The 15,597-nt window shown below is 46.1% G+C and overlaps 1 protein-coding gene across 7 annotated transcripts in view; it reads right to left on the bottom strand.

Moving 5' to 3' along the window:
- The window catches only part of MARCHF8 (membrane associated ring-CH-type finger 8), a 585,276-nt gene that overhangs the window by 49,185 nt on the left and 520,494 nt on the right, over positions 1-15,597 (bottom strand). For all 7 annotated transcript variants that reach the window (XM_069240426.1, XM_069240425.1, XM_069240427.1 and 4 more), the window contains one exon: positions 12,373-12,553. In XM_069240426.1, the coding sequence (XP_069096527.1) occupies positions 12,373-12,553 (181 nt within the window). The remainder of the gene's footprint in view (positions 1-12,372; positions 12,554-15,597) is intronic.

Here is a 15,597-nt window from a genome sequence, read left to right as displayed (position 1 = left end):
AGTCCCCACGCAATGAAAGTGCCAGGTGGGGCAATTCCTTCACTTCAGAATCTCAATCTAACAGTTTCTCAGTCTCTTAGAGCCCAGGTGCCTTTTATGCTGGAGAGAGAGAGAAAGAGAGAGTGTATCTGTGTGTATTTCTTTTTTTTGTTTGATTGTCAGCTTGAGTTCGTCCCTGCCATTGCCCAAACCTTATCTACAGAATCCTTTCTAGTGCTCCCATTCTGTAAACAGTCCTTTAAATCTTGTTCTTATCATGTCAAATTTGCTGTGCATTCAAAGACAGAGGTCAACTGTCAGGCTCCATCTTCGTTTCTTTCCCTGACGTCAAAGTGGGAAGATTCATGTGACAATCAAGCTGGCTAGTGGGGATAATTCTGAAGTGTGGTGGAAACATATTTTAATACTATCTAAACAAATCAATACACTAGGTGATGACATTTCCACATATTATACTTTGTGCGCTGTATACTTTTATCAGTAACACTGTATGTCTCTACAAATATACTGGTCATTTCAATTGAATATGCTACCACACCCTGCTTCCCCACTTTAACTCACTCCACTCTACTCTACACCACTGTACTGTACCCTGCACCATTAACACTAAGCCAATTCCACTCTGTGCCACTCCACACAGCGTCACTGCACTCCACAACACTTCACTCCACTCCACTCTATGCCACGTCAGTCTGTGCCGCTCTACTCTGCACCACTCTATGTCAATGCACTCTATCCCACTTTGCTGTACTATGCACCACTGAACTCTTCATTACTTCACTCTACACCACTCCACTCCTTTATGCCACTCCACTCTGCAGCCTTGCACTCTGTGCCACTGTACCCTACGCCAGTGGTTCCCAACCTGTGGGTCAGCGTAGCCTCCTCAGAGGGTCCGCAACTGCTTAGAAATTTACATCATATTAACAGATTAGGTCCCCAACTTTCAATAATAACTCAGTGGGTGGGGGGTGGGGTGTCCCTGGATTACAATAATGATTCAGTGGGGGTCCCCGGGTTCCAGTAATGATAAAGTGGAGGTCCACAGAAGTCAAAAGATTGGGAACCACTGCTCTATGCCAATGCACTCTACTTTGTACCATATCACTCTACACCAGTGCACCCTATGCCATCCACATTACACCACTCAAACCTATTCTCCATCACTGCACTCTATCCTGCACCACACCACTCTACCGTGCACCATTCCTCTGTACACCACTTCACTTTACTCTCAAACAATCTACTCTGCGCCATACCACTCTACGTCACTGCAATCTATGCTGCACCACTACACTCTGCCCACTCTACTCTCTACGCCAGTGCACTCTACTCTAACCAGTGCACTCTATGCCAGTGCACTCTACACCATTTAACTCAAAAACAATGCACTCTACACACCAATGCCCTCTACACCAATCTCCTCTGCACCACTATATACCACTGCACTCTACGACAGGCTACTCAGCTATACTGCACTCTTAACAACTGGACTCTATGACACTCTACTCACTCTGCCACTGCAGTCTACTGTGCACCACTCTATTCCAATGCAATCTACGCCACTACACTCTACTCTGTATCAGTCCACTTGATGCCACTGCACTCTACCCTCTACGCCACCGTAGTCTTTGCCAATCCACCCTGTCATTTTAATCTACTCTGTACCACTGCACTCTACGATACTGTACTCTCTCATCTATGTCTCTGCACTCTACACCGTTTCACTCTACTCTGAAACATTCTACTCTATGCTACTGCACTCTACTCCACTGTATTCCACTCTGCATTATTCCACTCTACGTCACTGCACTCTATGCCAATGCCCTCTACGCCACTTTATTCAAAACAAATACACTCTACCCCACGTCACTGTAGGCCACTACATACTACTCTGCAACACTGTGCTCTATACCACTTCACTCTAAGTCACTGCACTCAAAGTTACTGAACTCAAGCCACTTCATTCTACTCTACACCACTATACGCTATGCCACTTCTCTCTACACCACTGTAATCTGTAAAACTCTATTCTCCACCACTGCATTCTATGCCACTGCACTCTAAGTCACTCTACTCTACACCACTGCACTACTCTATGCCACTGCACTCTATGCCACTATAATCCACTCTGTACCACTGCACTCTACACCACTCCAGTGTTGGCCACTCCATTACACTATGCACCAGTCCACTCTATGCAAGTGCATTCTACACCACTATACTATGCCACTCAACTCCACACTGCAGCACAACACTCTACCCAACTCCACTCTTCTCTAAAACAGTCTACTCTACACTACTGCACTCTATGCCACTCCACTCTATGCTGTGCCACTCTGCACCACTCTACTCTATGCCACTGCACTCTACATCACTCTACTCTCAACCACTGCAGTTTACCCAATGTACTCTACACCACTTTACTCAAAACCAATGCACTCTATGCCACTGCAGTCTATGCCAACTACTCAGCATCACTGCACTCTATGACATTCTACAACACTGTACACCACTGCACACACCACCTCTCTACACCACTGCGCTCTATGTCACTGTCACCCCTGCTCTCTATCGTACTTTACTCTGCAACACTCCATGCCACTGAACTTTAAGCCAATACACTGTAAGAAACTCTAATCTGCAGTGTACACCATTCTACTCTACACCTCTGCACTCTATACTGCACCACCCCATTTTACCGTGCACCACTTCCCTCTACTCTGAAACAATCTAGTCTACGCCATTGCACTAAACTCCACCCTGCACCATTTCACCCTGTACTGCTCCACCCTACACAGCTGTGATGTACTCTACGCCACTCCACTCTACTGTACATCACACTATTCTATGCCACTGAACACTACACCAATGCACTCTACACCACTTTTCTAAAAAACAATGCACCCTAAGCTACTATACTCTATGCCAATCTACTCTACACCACTGTACTTTATGCAGCTTCACTCTAGTTGACTCTGCCACTCTACAACAATACTCCACTATGATGCTCTACACAACTTCCTCCATGCCACTCTATGCCACTCCAGTTTATGTCACTCCACTCTACAACACTCTACACAACTCTATGCCATTCTTCCCTACTACACTGCTACTACACTGCTCCACTCCTTGCCACTCCACTCTATGACAATCTACTCCACTCTACAACACTCTATGCAACACCCTCTAAGCCCCTCCACTCTGCTCTTCACCACTCCACACACTCTGTGGCACTCCATTCTATGACACTGTAGTCCACTCTGACACTCTACTCTACTCTCTGCCCTTTAACTCTACTTCCTCAACGACACTCCACAGCACTATGACACTCTATTTTATGACACTCCACTCCACGCCTCTCTCCTTTACATCACTAGCGTTTAGTCATGCTGAACAGCTGCAGCTCTGGTGAACAACATGGCTAAAACACATTGGCAAAGCCAATAGTTCATGTACAGGTGAGAATACTGGCGTTGCCAATGCTGGTTTCTTTTTCTTTCAGCACTTCATCACAGTGCATGCATTTTCTTGCTCTCCCATGTGTGCTGCATACTCCAGAAATACCTGCCTTTGGTGCTCGGTCTTGTTCCTTCCCACATCACACACTGCTCCCTTACCTCTCCTTCTCTTGTGGCTTTTCACTTTTTTCCCCACTCTTGCTCCTTTGCCCACTCTTCGCTGCTCCCTGCAATGAAGTCTTCCCAAAGCGCCCCTCTGTTGTCCCACACCCTCCTATTGTGGTCTTTTAAAGACTCCAGCCATCAGCACCCTTCCTGTCCCCCCACGCTCCTCCCACTCCAGGACCTAATTAATGACTTTTGCATTGCTGATGTGCCAAAGACAAGCCCGTCTGCGCCCATCCGCACCTGTATTGCATCCAGTGCAAGGGAACCCTGGATCTCCCTCCACCTGCCGATACTCTGCCGCCAAAGTCTGGGCCCTGGCCCCCAGGAACCAGGACAGCAACTGGGACAACTGCTACATCTCCTCCCCCTGGACAACGGCCAGACCCTTCACATGCTGCCACTTCGCATGCAACACCCAGACCAACACTTTGCCAGCATAGCCTTCCTCCAAACACGCGAAGCATCTCCAATGCCTGCTTTTTAACGTCCACTCACTCTGCAAACACGCCACGGAAATCATGGAACTCAATATCCATGCTCTTACCAAACAGGATGTTCGATACCGAGACCTGACTCACACCCGCCTCAGCAGCCAACATCGTCTGTGCCACTCTGAAGGGATACAAAATGATTTGCAAGGACCGCCACAACAAGGACGGAGGAGGCATCGCCATCATGCACAAGGACAACTGCCTGTGCACCACCTTCGAAGAGGAGGAGTCCCACCTCATGGAACAACTAAACTTCAGAATCCAAACCGACGCCAGAACAACCATCAGAGAAATCTTCCTATACAGACCACCTGGACCTTGACCCACTCCCTGCAGAGCCATTGCTGACTTCATCACCCATTTAGCCATTGACTCAACAGACTACATGTTCCTCGGTGATCTGAACTTCCATCTGGACGACTTCACCAACCACATCATCAGTCTTCTAGACAACCTTAACAACTTCAGACTCAAAGTAGTCACCAGACCCACTCACACAGCGGGACACACTCTGGACCCCATCTTCACAGCCAGCAAGAAAATCAAGTTCACCTACACAACAGAGCTCACTTGGACCAATCACCATTAGGTACATTTCACCAAAGCCAGCAGACCGGAACTGTCCAGCACACCTCCACCTCCCCCTCTTCGCAGATAGGGTAAGGTCACAGAGGCTCAAAGGACCACCACCCTCCAGACCAACAAACCCTGCACCTCCAGATCCCTCAAACGAGATGGCAGGAACTTTTTTGAATGAATCATCAACGATGCCAAAACAGTCTCCCCCACAAGGAGTTACGCCTCCAGCAGATCCAGCAAGTCCGTCAGGTGGTTCACCCCCCAACTATGCACACTCAAGAGAGAATGCAAAAGGCTAGAAAGACATTGGCGTTGCATGAGGGACCTTGGAGACTGCACCACCTTCAAAGATGCGCTCAACAAGTACAACCACCACCTCAGAGAAGTAAAGAAGGTCACCGTACTCAGCTGCACTGAGGAAAGCACAAGCCACCTGAAGGAACTCTTCAAGATCATCATAGAGTTGTCCCACCCAGCAGCCACCGAAAACACGATCCAACCTTCCCAGGCCCTCTGCAACTCCCTTGCCTACCACGTCCACGACAAGATCACAGCCATCTACAGCAACTTTCCTCTGCAATCCACCAACACAGACCATCTTTTGACTCCGTCTGAGGACTCCCCTGGCCACCTAATCACAGACTGGATGACAGTATCCATACCGAGAACAGCTGCCCTCATTACCTAAACCCACTTTGGTGCACCCAATGACCCATGCCCACACTATATCTTCAACTTCAGTCAGAAGATCAGCAACTTCCTCACTCACATCTGCAACACCTCCCAGAAGCCTGGAAACAAGCAGAGGTCAAACTGTTCTTGAAGAAACCTTCAGCTGACCCCAGCGAGCTCAAAACTTACCACCCCATCTCCCTGCTCCCTTTCCCAGCCAAGGTCCTGGAAAAAGCCATCAACAAGCAACTCTCTGAACACCTTGAAAGACATAACCTAGACTTCGCCCAATGCGGTTTACGCTCCTACCACAACACAGAGATCGCCCTCATCCCGGTAATGGAAAACATCCTGGACATGGTGAGAAGGTGGCCCTGATCTTCCTAGACTCTCAGCTGCGTTCAACACCATCTCTTACTTCACCCTCACCTCCACCACATCGGGATATGAAGCAACGCACTCAAATGGATCCACGCCTTCATCAGAGGCCGCATCCAGAGGGCCTGCCTTCCACCCTGCAGGTCAGAACCGAAGGACCTCATTTGCGGCATTCCGCAGGTATCCTCCTTCAGCTTTAAACTCTTCAATGTCTATGTGGCACTGCTAGCAGAGCTCGTACACTCCAATGGACTCAACATAATTTCCTCCGCCGCCGACACACAACTAACACTCTCCCACTCCGAAGACCACGCCACCCCCAGAGACAACTTCAGCAATGCCATGAAACACATCGCCAAATGGATGAGATCCAACCGACAAAGCGGAGATGATCATCTTCGGAAGCAACCCCTACCCCTGGTACGACTCCTGACGCCATCCACACTCTGACAACCTCAGACTCCTACGGAACACACGTGCAACCTTGTCATCACCGACAGCAAACTGACCTTCAAACAGCAGATAACCACAGTGGCCTCCTCCTGCTTTCATAACCTCCACATGCTACGCAATATCCTCAAATGGATCCCCATTGAAACCAGAAAGACACCTATCCAGGCCATCATCACCAGCAGACTAGACCACAGAAATGCCCTCTATGCTGGACGCCAAGCTCCTCCACCACCTCCTGACCATTCAGAAAGCAGCTACAAGACTCGTCCTAGACTTCCCCAGAAGGTCCCACATCACCCCCAACTCAGGGAGCTACACTGGCTGCTGGTGCACAAGAGGTGCAAATTCAAGGTCCTCACCATCGCATACAAAGTCTTCCACAACATCGGACCCAAGCTTATCAACCACAGACTCTCCCTCAACCATCATACCAGGGTGGTTGTAGGGCTTAACCATGCATGGTAGAACCACATGTGGCTGAACCATGCATGGTGGAACCACATGTGGCTGAACAACGCAGTCGGAACCATGAGCCGTCTTTACTACGCATGCCTTTACAATGAATTTCAGTGTAAAAGCATTGCTAGTGAAGGTATGTGTTATATACACAAGGGTGTTTCAAACATACAATCCTCCCCTTAACTTAAAAAAGTACCCCAACTCCCCCCAGCCACCATGAGGTCTAAACTTACCCCCACCCCTAAAATCCTCCAACCCCCAAACCAAAGTCTATAGCCCCTTACCCTAAACCCCACACCTGCCACACACAAAAAAAAAAAAAGAAGTACCCCTTCCCCCTCCCAAAATCATGGGCCTTGTTTGAAAAAAAAGAAAACTACCCCAAACACTCCCACCCGCCCTCAGGCTTAAAACCTTCTTCCACACTTAAAACAAACCGCTATTCCCCACCCACCCTAAGCCCTAAACCAATTCCCCCACCCTGAAAAACCTCACTACCCTTAAAAACCCTGGCCCAAGACCGTTCCCGCCTTGACACCTAAAACCTCCCCCACTTTTAAAACTGAAAGTGCCCCAACACCCCGCTACCCACCCTGAGGCCTAAAACTGCCCCTTTCCCCCACCTGCACCCAGCCCTCCAACCCCACCCTGCCCTGCAAACTACCCCAGCCTCTCCACTCCTTAGGCCCTGACACCAATCACTTAAAAAAAAAAAAACTACCTGGACCCCCTTCAAAACTGGCCCTCCCTCCAGCCCTCCAAGCCCCACCCTGTCATTAATATGCCACCCCCCCAACCCACTTACCCGGCTGCCATGTTCCTCTCCCCGCTGTGTGCCTGAATCACGCATATGGATGGTGCCTCAACCACGCATTTGCGTGGTTCAGACACATGCATGGTTACGGTTTGCATAGCTCCAGCCATGTAGTAAAGGCTGTTTAGGACCAGGATGCTTTGCTCGACAACCCTTGCACAGGTTCCAAGAATCGGATGCAGCCGCAGCGGAGGTCGCTCCCTCTCCTACCTTGCCGCTAAGTCCTGGAATGCCCCCTCCCCCAACCTGCACACATTGCACACCCTCCTCTACTTCAGGAAAAAGATCAGGACATAGCTGTTTGGGGAGTAGTCAACGGCGCACAGCAAACCTTCCAGAGCAACTGGATACACCCCTGGGTGATAAGCCGTGCTTTACAAATCCAATGATTGACTGACTGATTGATTGATCAGTCAGAAGTTAGGCTGACAGTAGGGTACCATGCTGAGGAGGCCAGGTTCTTAGGGTTATCACACAGTATGATTTGAGGTTTTATTATTTAGAGATCTGAGCCTACTTTGTAACATCGCTACAGGGACCAGACTTCTGAATGGCACATCACTACTGAAATCTGACCTCAGGTTGTGACACCACTAAATAACCTAATATCAGATTGGGACATAATTGCAAGAATATGTCATTTTGACTTGGACATCCCTCCACTACACCATGCTGGGAGACTATGGTCTGGAAAGATAACAAAAGCCTTCAACATGCTTAGTGCATTGAGCAGAGTTGATTTTAGGAGCAAAAAAGTAAAAAAAAAAAAAAAAAACACCATAAGCAGGGTCGCTGGCAGCCTTGCCAACCTTTGCTATCATTTCAAGAAAAATAGAATTTAAATTAAATAGTGTTTGCATTCTTTAAAATTCATCATATGTCATGAGATTTTTGAAAATAAAATTGAGGACCCATCTGGCCCCTTAAACATTGGTGTCTATTGCCACCAGTCCTCTCACACCAGAAACTCAATTTAGAAATTCTGAGTTTAGGCCTAGTACACATTCTCAAAATTGTTTGTCTCTGCTACCCGCTCTGACTAATTATTGTTAACTATATCTTTGTAGCTCAGACCTCACCACTACGGCAGGACAACAAACATATTGCCAATAAATACACTACTGCAACCGCTGCTTTCCTACAGCCCAGTCCCAAAAAACAAGCATAGAACACCACAAAAAGGATCTTATAGAAAACTAACACTATAACACACAAATAACATTACATGGCAGGGGTGGCTTCACTCCAATCTATTATATGTGGAATAACCTAAAATGCATATAATTGGAATTAGCCCAAATAAAAAAAAAGGGACAAATACAAATCAGCAAAGGGCCATAATCTCTACATTGATTCTGTTACCAACCACACTGGAATTACAGTGGGACATGAACTCATGTCCTAAAATACCCAGTCTCTAGTCAAAAGGTGGTAGATGAGAGCAGGGAAGTGTAATCAGCTGGTGGAAAATTCAAGGAAAACAAGTACTGGCAAAGTCAAGAGGTTTTGCCTATGTAACATCTATTAGCTTTGTTATTCTTTTATATTATGTTCATGTAAAGCACTTCAATCCCTGGGAGACAACGTGGGAGCCACGATAAAGAGCGACCTTTATATGTCTTGAGGCACACATGCAGTCAGATGTGAGCATGTTCCGTGATCCAGTGGTGCACGTGGCTAGCACATACACCTTTCCGTGCATGTGAGGGGTGCCTAGAGCAGGGCATATAACACAAACAGGCCAGTGACAGGCATTTTGATGGACTATAATAATTAAATGTGAAAGCTAGGAGCACACTGGAGTAGAGTGTTCACTATGCAGTTTGTTGTTTTAGTGTCATGTGTTCACATCTGAGTTACCCTCTATCTTCTTCTAACTAGTGTATTTAGTCTGTTCTCTTGTGTGAAAGAGGTACACACGCAAAACTAATCCATTCATTATATATATACATTCAGATCAGTAGTATGACTGTGTGCAGGAGAGGCCCATTACATGCTGAAGCAAGCCACAGAGAGAAAGACGTACAAGATCAAATAAACAAAGAGTGGAACTGAGACTCGAAGAAGCCCCTAGCTCGGAATTCAGTTCCTCTACAAGAAATGCATGCACTCCAGAAGCATTTGGTGGGGGGTGGTGGCTCCTGCAAGACTGCCAGGCCTCCTTTTATTACGGATAACATTGGTGCCTTTAATCGCCACCATATTGAGATTTCCCCTGATAACAATTAACATACTCTCGGAGAGCCCAGATAACTGTTTTGAAAACTGTGGCACTGTTATCAAAAGCTTGAGCTCAGGGCTTCTAAATTGCCACGCTGCCGCCTGCTCAAACATGTTCTTCGTAGAGCTCCAGGGGGCACTTGGCTGTCCAGGAGCCCTTTTCCCTACCAGGTTTCTAGCATTATCCTTGTTTACCCCGAGTAACTACATGCCTGTGTCTGTCCTTGGTTTGTGAGTGAATTCTCTGCTTTCGGCACTCCTCACCATCTACTTGGAGGATGCCCGCTGACCGAAGAACTCGCTAAGCTTATACAATATTGCAGATGTGCACTTCAGAACTGCACAACTAACTCCTGATGTGGACCTTGAATGTGGACTCCGTACTCCAGATGTGCATCTTGGGACTGCACATTACTTTACAATGACATCCAAAACTGGACATAGTACTCCAGATATCCACTTTAGAACTGGACTCATCAATCCAGATGTGCACCTTGGAACTGGGCACACCACAACTAGATGTGCATCTTGGAATTGGATACAACTACTGACATGCACATCACAAGTGGGCATAAAACATTAGGTGGCCTCCACAGCTGGCCGTAATATGCAGGATGAAGACCTAGAAGAAGGCACTGTGCTCCCAAACAGGTAGAACACTGCCCATGTGCCCAGCAGAGCCAGGCACTGCATTCCAGATATTTCCTGAGGCTGGACACAACAGTCTTGATGTGGGTGACAGAGCTAGATTAAATATTCAACCTAGAAATGGACAGAATGGCCCACACATGGCCCTGAAAACATTATTCCAGTGTAAGACTCCCACATATTGAGTAACAAAACCCATATCTGTGAACAACAGCAACACCCTTTGTGCTTTACCGATTGTTCCGGGAAGCGTGGACACAGACTGAAGTCAGCACATACATTGTGTTATGATACACAGTACACATTTTAGGTTTTAAGTGGTAACAGACCATGTATACAGAGCACACCACAAGTGAAGCACCACTAACCGCTGCAACACCCTGTATATCTATCTAAGTCGTTTTTATGTACCCTTCCCCTGAAGGTAGAAAGGCTCAGTTGACCATCCTGGAACTAGAACTGTGCACTGCAGGTCCAACGTTTCCCCAAAGCAGAGGCAAAATCTACTGACCTATTTTGCCTGTATGCACACTTGTGCCAGGTCCAAAATAGTATGACACTTAGGACGGGTTAAAAATGTAAATACGTATTTAGTAATGTTTTCTTTTTCAAACACATACACAACCTGGGAACCACAGATGTCAGTTATAGGTAAAACTTCGAAAAACAAAAAAGTTACATTAAAAGATAACCAAAAAGGTAAAAAAAAAAAAAAAAAAAGACTGGGGGCCATAAAAGAATTTTAAAAGTGGAAGTAAAAATAAGTGATGCTCCCTCCTAAACTAAACTCTGAATCATCTTCCAGGCATGACTGCAAACAAAGCACTCTCACATGAAACACACTTCATATGTAAATGCAAAACTAGATACAGAAGCCCACCTGGATTAGGAGCAAGCCCCATATGCGCAGTAAGGTCTCACTCCTCGGCTCCATGCTGGCTTTACTTAGAGACAACTGTCACTGGCGCCACCAACTGTCGCTGCTAAAAGTTCTTCCATGCAGCTCTTCTTCATAATCAGTTAGGGTACCCCATGGACAACTAAAGGGCTCTTGGACACGAGCAACCAACACACTTCTTTTGAAGAGTCCTACTACCCCACGCTATACATTGCCTAAAGAGGAAATCAACTTCTTAATGCAAAATTGATTTTCTATTCGCTGTGGTAAGGGCAGTCGGGTCCGATGAGCCACATTAGATTGAGCTCCAAGGCCCGGACACACGTCCGAGATGTTGAGACTGGGTCAGGACTCTTCCCAGAGCTGTTGGGAGAGACCTCTCTTTCCCCAAAATACGACACAGGAAACTGTGTGGTTGTGTTATTGTTAAATTATATTCTTAATAATAGGGAAATGAAAAGACGTGTTTATGTTGTTAGGAGACTGCCACAAAGCAGACAGCCACCCTGTGTGATCTTGGGCAAGTGGGTACTAATATGCAGATGCACCGCCGGTGAAGAACAAAGTTGAAAAAAAAAAAAAGTTTCTTGAAAGCGTGCAGCTAGTGGAAGGACACTGGTCACCAGTCATTAGCCACCAGCCGGAAACAGTACTTGGTCCAAGCTCACAGAACAGCCAAAGCTGGGGACAGAAGACAGGAAATGCAGTCTGAAGATGTAATAAGCTGCTGTGGCCAGTTACAAGCAATAAAATGAGTCACCGGCGAAGCTACGAATAGTAAGTAATGGGTCGGCTGTGGGCGGGCTGTAAGTCTCTTTTAAGATTTTTTTTTTTAGCGCAAAAGATTTCATAATCACAGAGAAAGCGCTGTGCAGGCGAAACCTAAAAATCAGAGTGAAGTACATTTCATTGTTTATCACTTCCTTCAAAAGACTTCCCTCTCTCCCCACCCATCTTTTACTGCAGCAGATTTTCCAACCAAAGATGTATTCTTATGTCTCCTCAAAACTCAAATTGGATTCAACTTCGGGACTTTATTAAGTAGTCATGGCGGGAAACTGCATAGTATTCTGACATTTAACCCTCCCTCTTGCACAAAGCATCAATTTTGCCTTTCTAAGTCGCACCTACTTTTCTTAATGGCTTTAATTTGGTCTCCATTATGAACTCGTACTTGCAAAGTTCACAGCATCGTGTGTCGGAGCTCTTGATCCACTGCTGGAGGCAAGCCTGATGCACGAAATGAAGGCTTCCTGTGCAGTGACAGGGAGTAATGAGCGGATTTTCATCGTCGCCTTCGCAGTGACATATCCTGAATCGGGAGAAGAAAAGCAGTTATTTTTACACAAAGTATCTGATGGGTAAGCAACTAAATTCCCACAGTCAGACACATCTTAGCTAAAGGTTCTGCTTCTTTATAAGGGCTTGTTGTGAGGACAAAACAAGTCTGGTACTTCAACTGATTCATATTTTTGGCTCTCTAAATCATCTGACCATTAGCAACCATTACTGCACTAGCTGAAGAAACAATGTGCAACACGATGAAAATGGCCTTTAAAAATAGCTTTATTTCTTATCAGATTTCCATAAATGCTCACTTGTCTCAGAATATTGAGAATCAATTTTCCATCATGCAATACGCCTCATCAGGGGTAGTAAGCGCTATATAAATACTTTTACAATACAATACAATACATGATGGCAATTAAAAATCTAGCATTTAAAAACTATGGGTATTATTTAAGGTTTTAGAGGACGGGATACTCAGTCACAAACTTGACGGATATCCAGTGTGCTGAATGGTACTTGTACTATGGCGGACAGGTTGTTCGACCAGTTTATGTTTACTATGTTTTACTGTTTAGGAGTTCCTGCTACGATTACAACTGTTTTTTAACGCATGAACATTTAAAAGTCAAATTTCTTCTTTAGTAAGCCCTTTGTGAAACTAGATGTAAACGTCCTTACAGAGAAGCACGACGTATGTGACTGCAGGAAATTACAGTGCATAAGAAAATGGCAAAACGTTCATAACAAGAATCCTTCTATTCCCAAAAGCACTTTTTGGAGAGGCAATAGGTCAAGTTAGTATGGGTTTCCCAAGTCGACGCATAATGTGATTCTAGAAAAATCGTATCACAATTGTATGCCTTTCATGTACACAAGGATTTGGGATTTCAATCAGACATAAACAACAGGTTCCTCTAAATAACTAAACTCTAACCAACCAATCAAGATTACAATTTATCAACCAGGAATGAAGAGGTAAGGAAAGGAGTGCAAAACTACAATGTAGATTTCTAAGAAGACAAAAATTAGACAAAGATGCGACCATGTTTTATAATGATTTCCAGAAATTACTGCAAACTCGCCCAAAGTATTTTTAAGCTATTACTCCTCAGTTTTTTTTTTTTAAATAGCTTTGGAAATCAGAAATCTAATTTTCTGAATTCCAGTAGTTTATTTATAATCCTGCTCAACAAACATTCTGATAAAACGTAAAGCAACAATCCAATCAATGCCTTATGAATAGTTACGTAGCCATTCAGTACAGGTGTGCTTTCGAGGAGGCAGTATAATTATCTTTGACAGTACTGGGATTCACATAGGGCTACAGCTGGTTATGGAGGTGAGGGATATGGACACATGGTGTATGCTTGTTTACGCTAAACTTTATTTCAGTGAGACCTAAGAGCAAAGAGCTCCTGAATGCCCATGACTGTGGGAGATTTGTGCTAGAAAAACAGATCATGCTTGACCCCTGCATATGCTTATTTGTGACAGCGATTACTTACGGATTTTAACGTTTACATCATGGTGTTTACTACAACGGATGTTACAACGAAAACCTTTACAACGCAGTTGAGGACAATGAAGGCCCTTTTCAAGCCTATTACAACGTGGTTAAGTATTTTTTAATGACATAATTTTTATGTCAATTAAAAAAGGGAGGGTTTAAGGTAAAGGGATGGGTTATTACATGTTCAGGGATGAATAGAAGTAAAGAGGGTAAGGGGTTTCTTATGTCTAAGGGATTGGTAGAAGTTAAGGGAGGTGAGGGATTTTTAGGGTTCAGCATTGGGTAGAGGTAAAGGCTTTCTAGGATTTAGGGATAGGTAGAGATAAAGGGGTCATTACGACCCCGGCGGTCGGCAATAATATGGCGGTAAGTACTGCCAACAGGCTGGCGGTACTTACTGCCATACTATGACATTGGCAGGTTGACTGATGCCAACCCGCCAATGTACCATTCCGACCACCACAGCGGTAGCAGCCGTCGGGCTGGAGATATCTATCTCCAGCCCGGTGGCTGTCACTGTTTCACCTGCGGGAGTATGACCCCGCCTATCACCATGGATTTCATGGCTTCCTTAACACCACGAAAACCAGTGACAGGCAATTCATTCCCTGTCACTGATAGGGGTCTCCCCCCCCCACCCTACTCTACCCCTCCAAAGCCCCCACCACACCCCCTACATTCACCCCCCTTCACACCCACACACACACTCCCATTCTCAAATGCATCCACGCATGCATACATACATCCGCACACATTTTCAAACATACTCGCAGACACACATTCACATAACACAACATACACGCGCTCACACCTCCATACATGCACACACGCCTTCAACACGCAACACACACCCGCATCCACACATACACAGAAATTCACACACACCCCCACACGAACACACACAACACCCACCACCCCCCTCCCCTATCGGAGACCCGACTTACCTGTGGGCAGGGGGTCCTCCGGCAGGAGACGGGACGGGGCGCTGCTGTCACCAGCAGCGCCCGCCAGCAGAACACTGCCAGGATGTATTATGGGTCATAATACGGTTGGCGGCGGTCTACTGGCGTGGCACTGCTGCTGGCAGCAGCGCCACCTTACCGCCATCCGCCGGCATGGCCACAGCCGGATTTCCACCATTCTTCCGCCTGTGGTCATAATACGGTGGACGGCTGGTAGCCGTGGCAAAGGTATTTTGGAGGCCGTCGCCACAGCAGTAGGTGTTTTTACCGCCATTGTCATAATGAGGGCAAAAGTGAGGCAAGGTTGTTTTAAGGCTTAGGGGAGGATAGAGGTTAAAGGAGGTACGGTTTTAGGGCTTGGGTGTAGGTATGTTTTTTTTTCTCGTTTTTGTTGATGAGTTCAAGGTTTGGTAGAGGAAAGGGAGGTAAATGTTTTTTAGGGTTCAAGGCCTGCCAGAGGTAAGGTTTCACAGGGTTCAGGGGTGGGTAGTGGTAAAGAGGGTAAGTGTTCTTTTGGGTTCAGAGGCGTGTAGAGATAATGTAAGGGTATATATATATATATATATATATATATATACACACACACACACACAC

The sequence above is a fragment of the Pleurodeles waltl genome, chromosome 6 (assembly GCF_031143425.1).
Source record: "Pleurodeles waltl isolate 20211129_DDA chromosome 6, aPleWal1.hap1.20221129, whole genome shotgun sequence".
Taxonomy (NCBI): domain Eukaryota; kingdom Metazoa; phylum Chordata; class Amphibia; order Caudata; family Salamandridae; genus Pleurodeles; species Pleurodeles waltl.
This window is presented reverse-complemented; position numbering and strand designations above follow the sequence as displayed.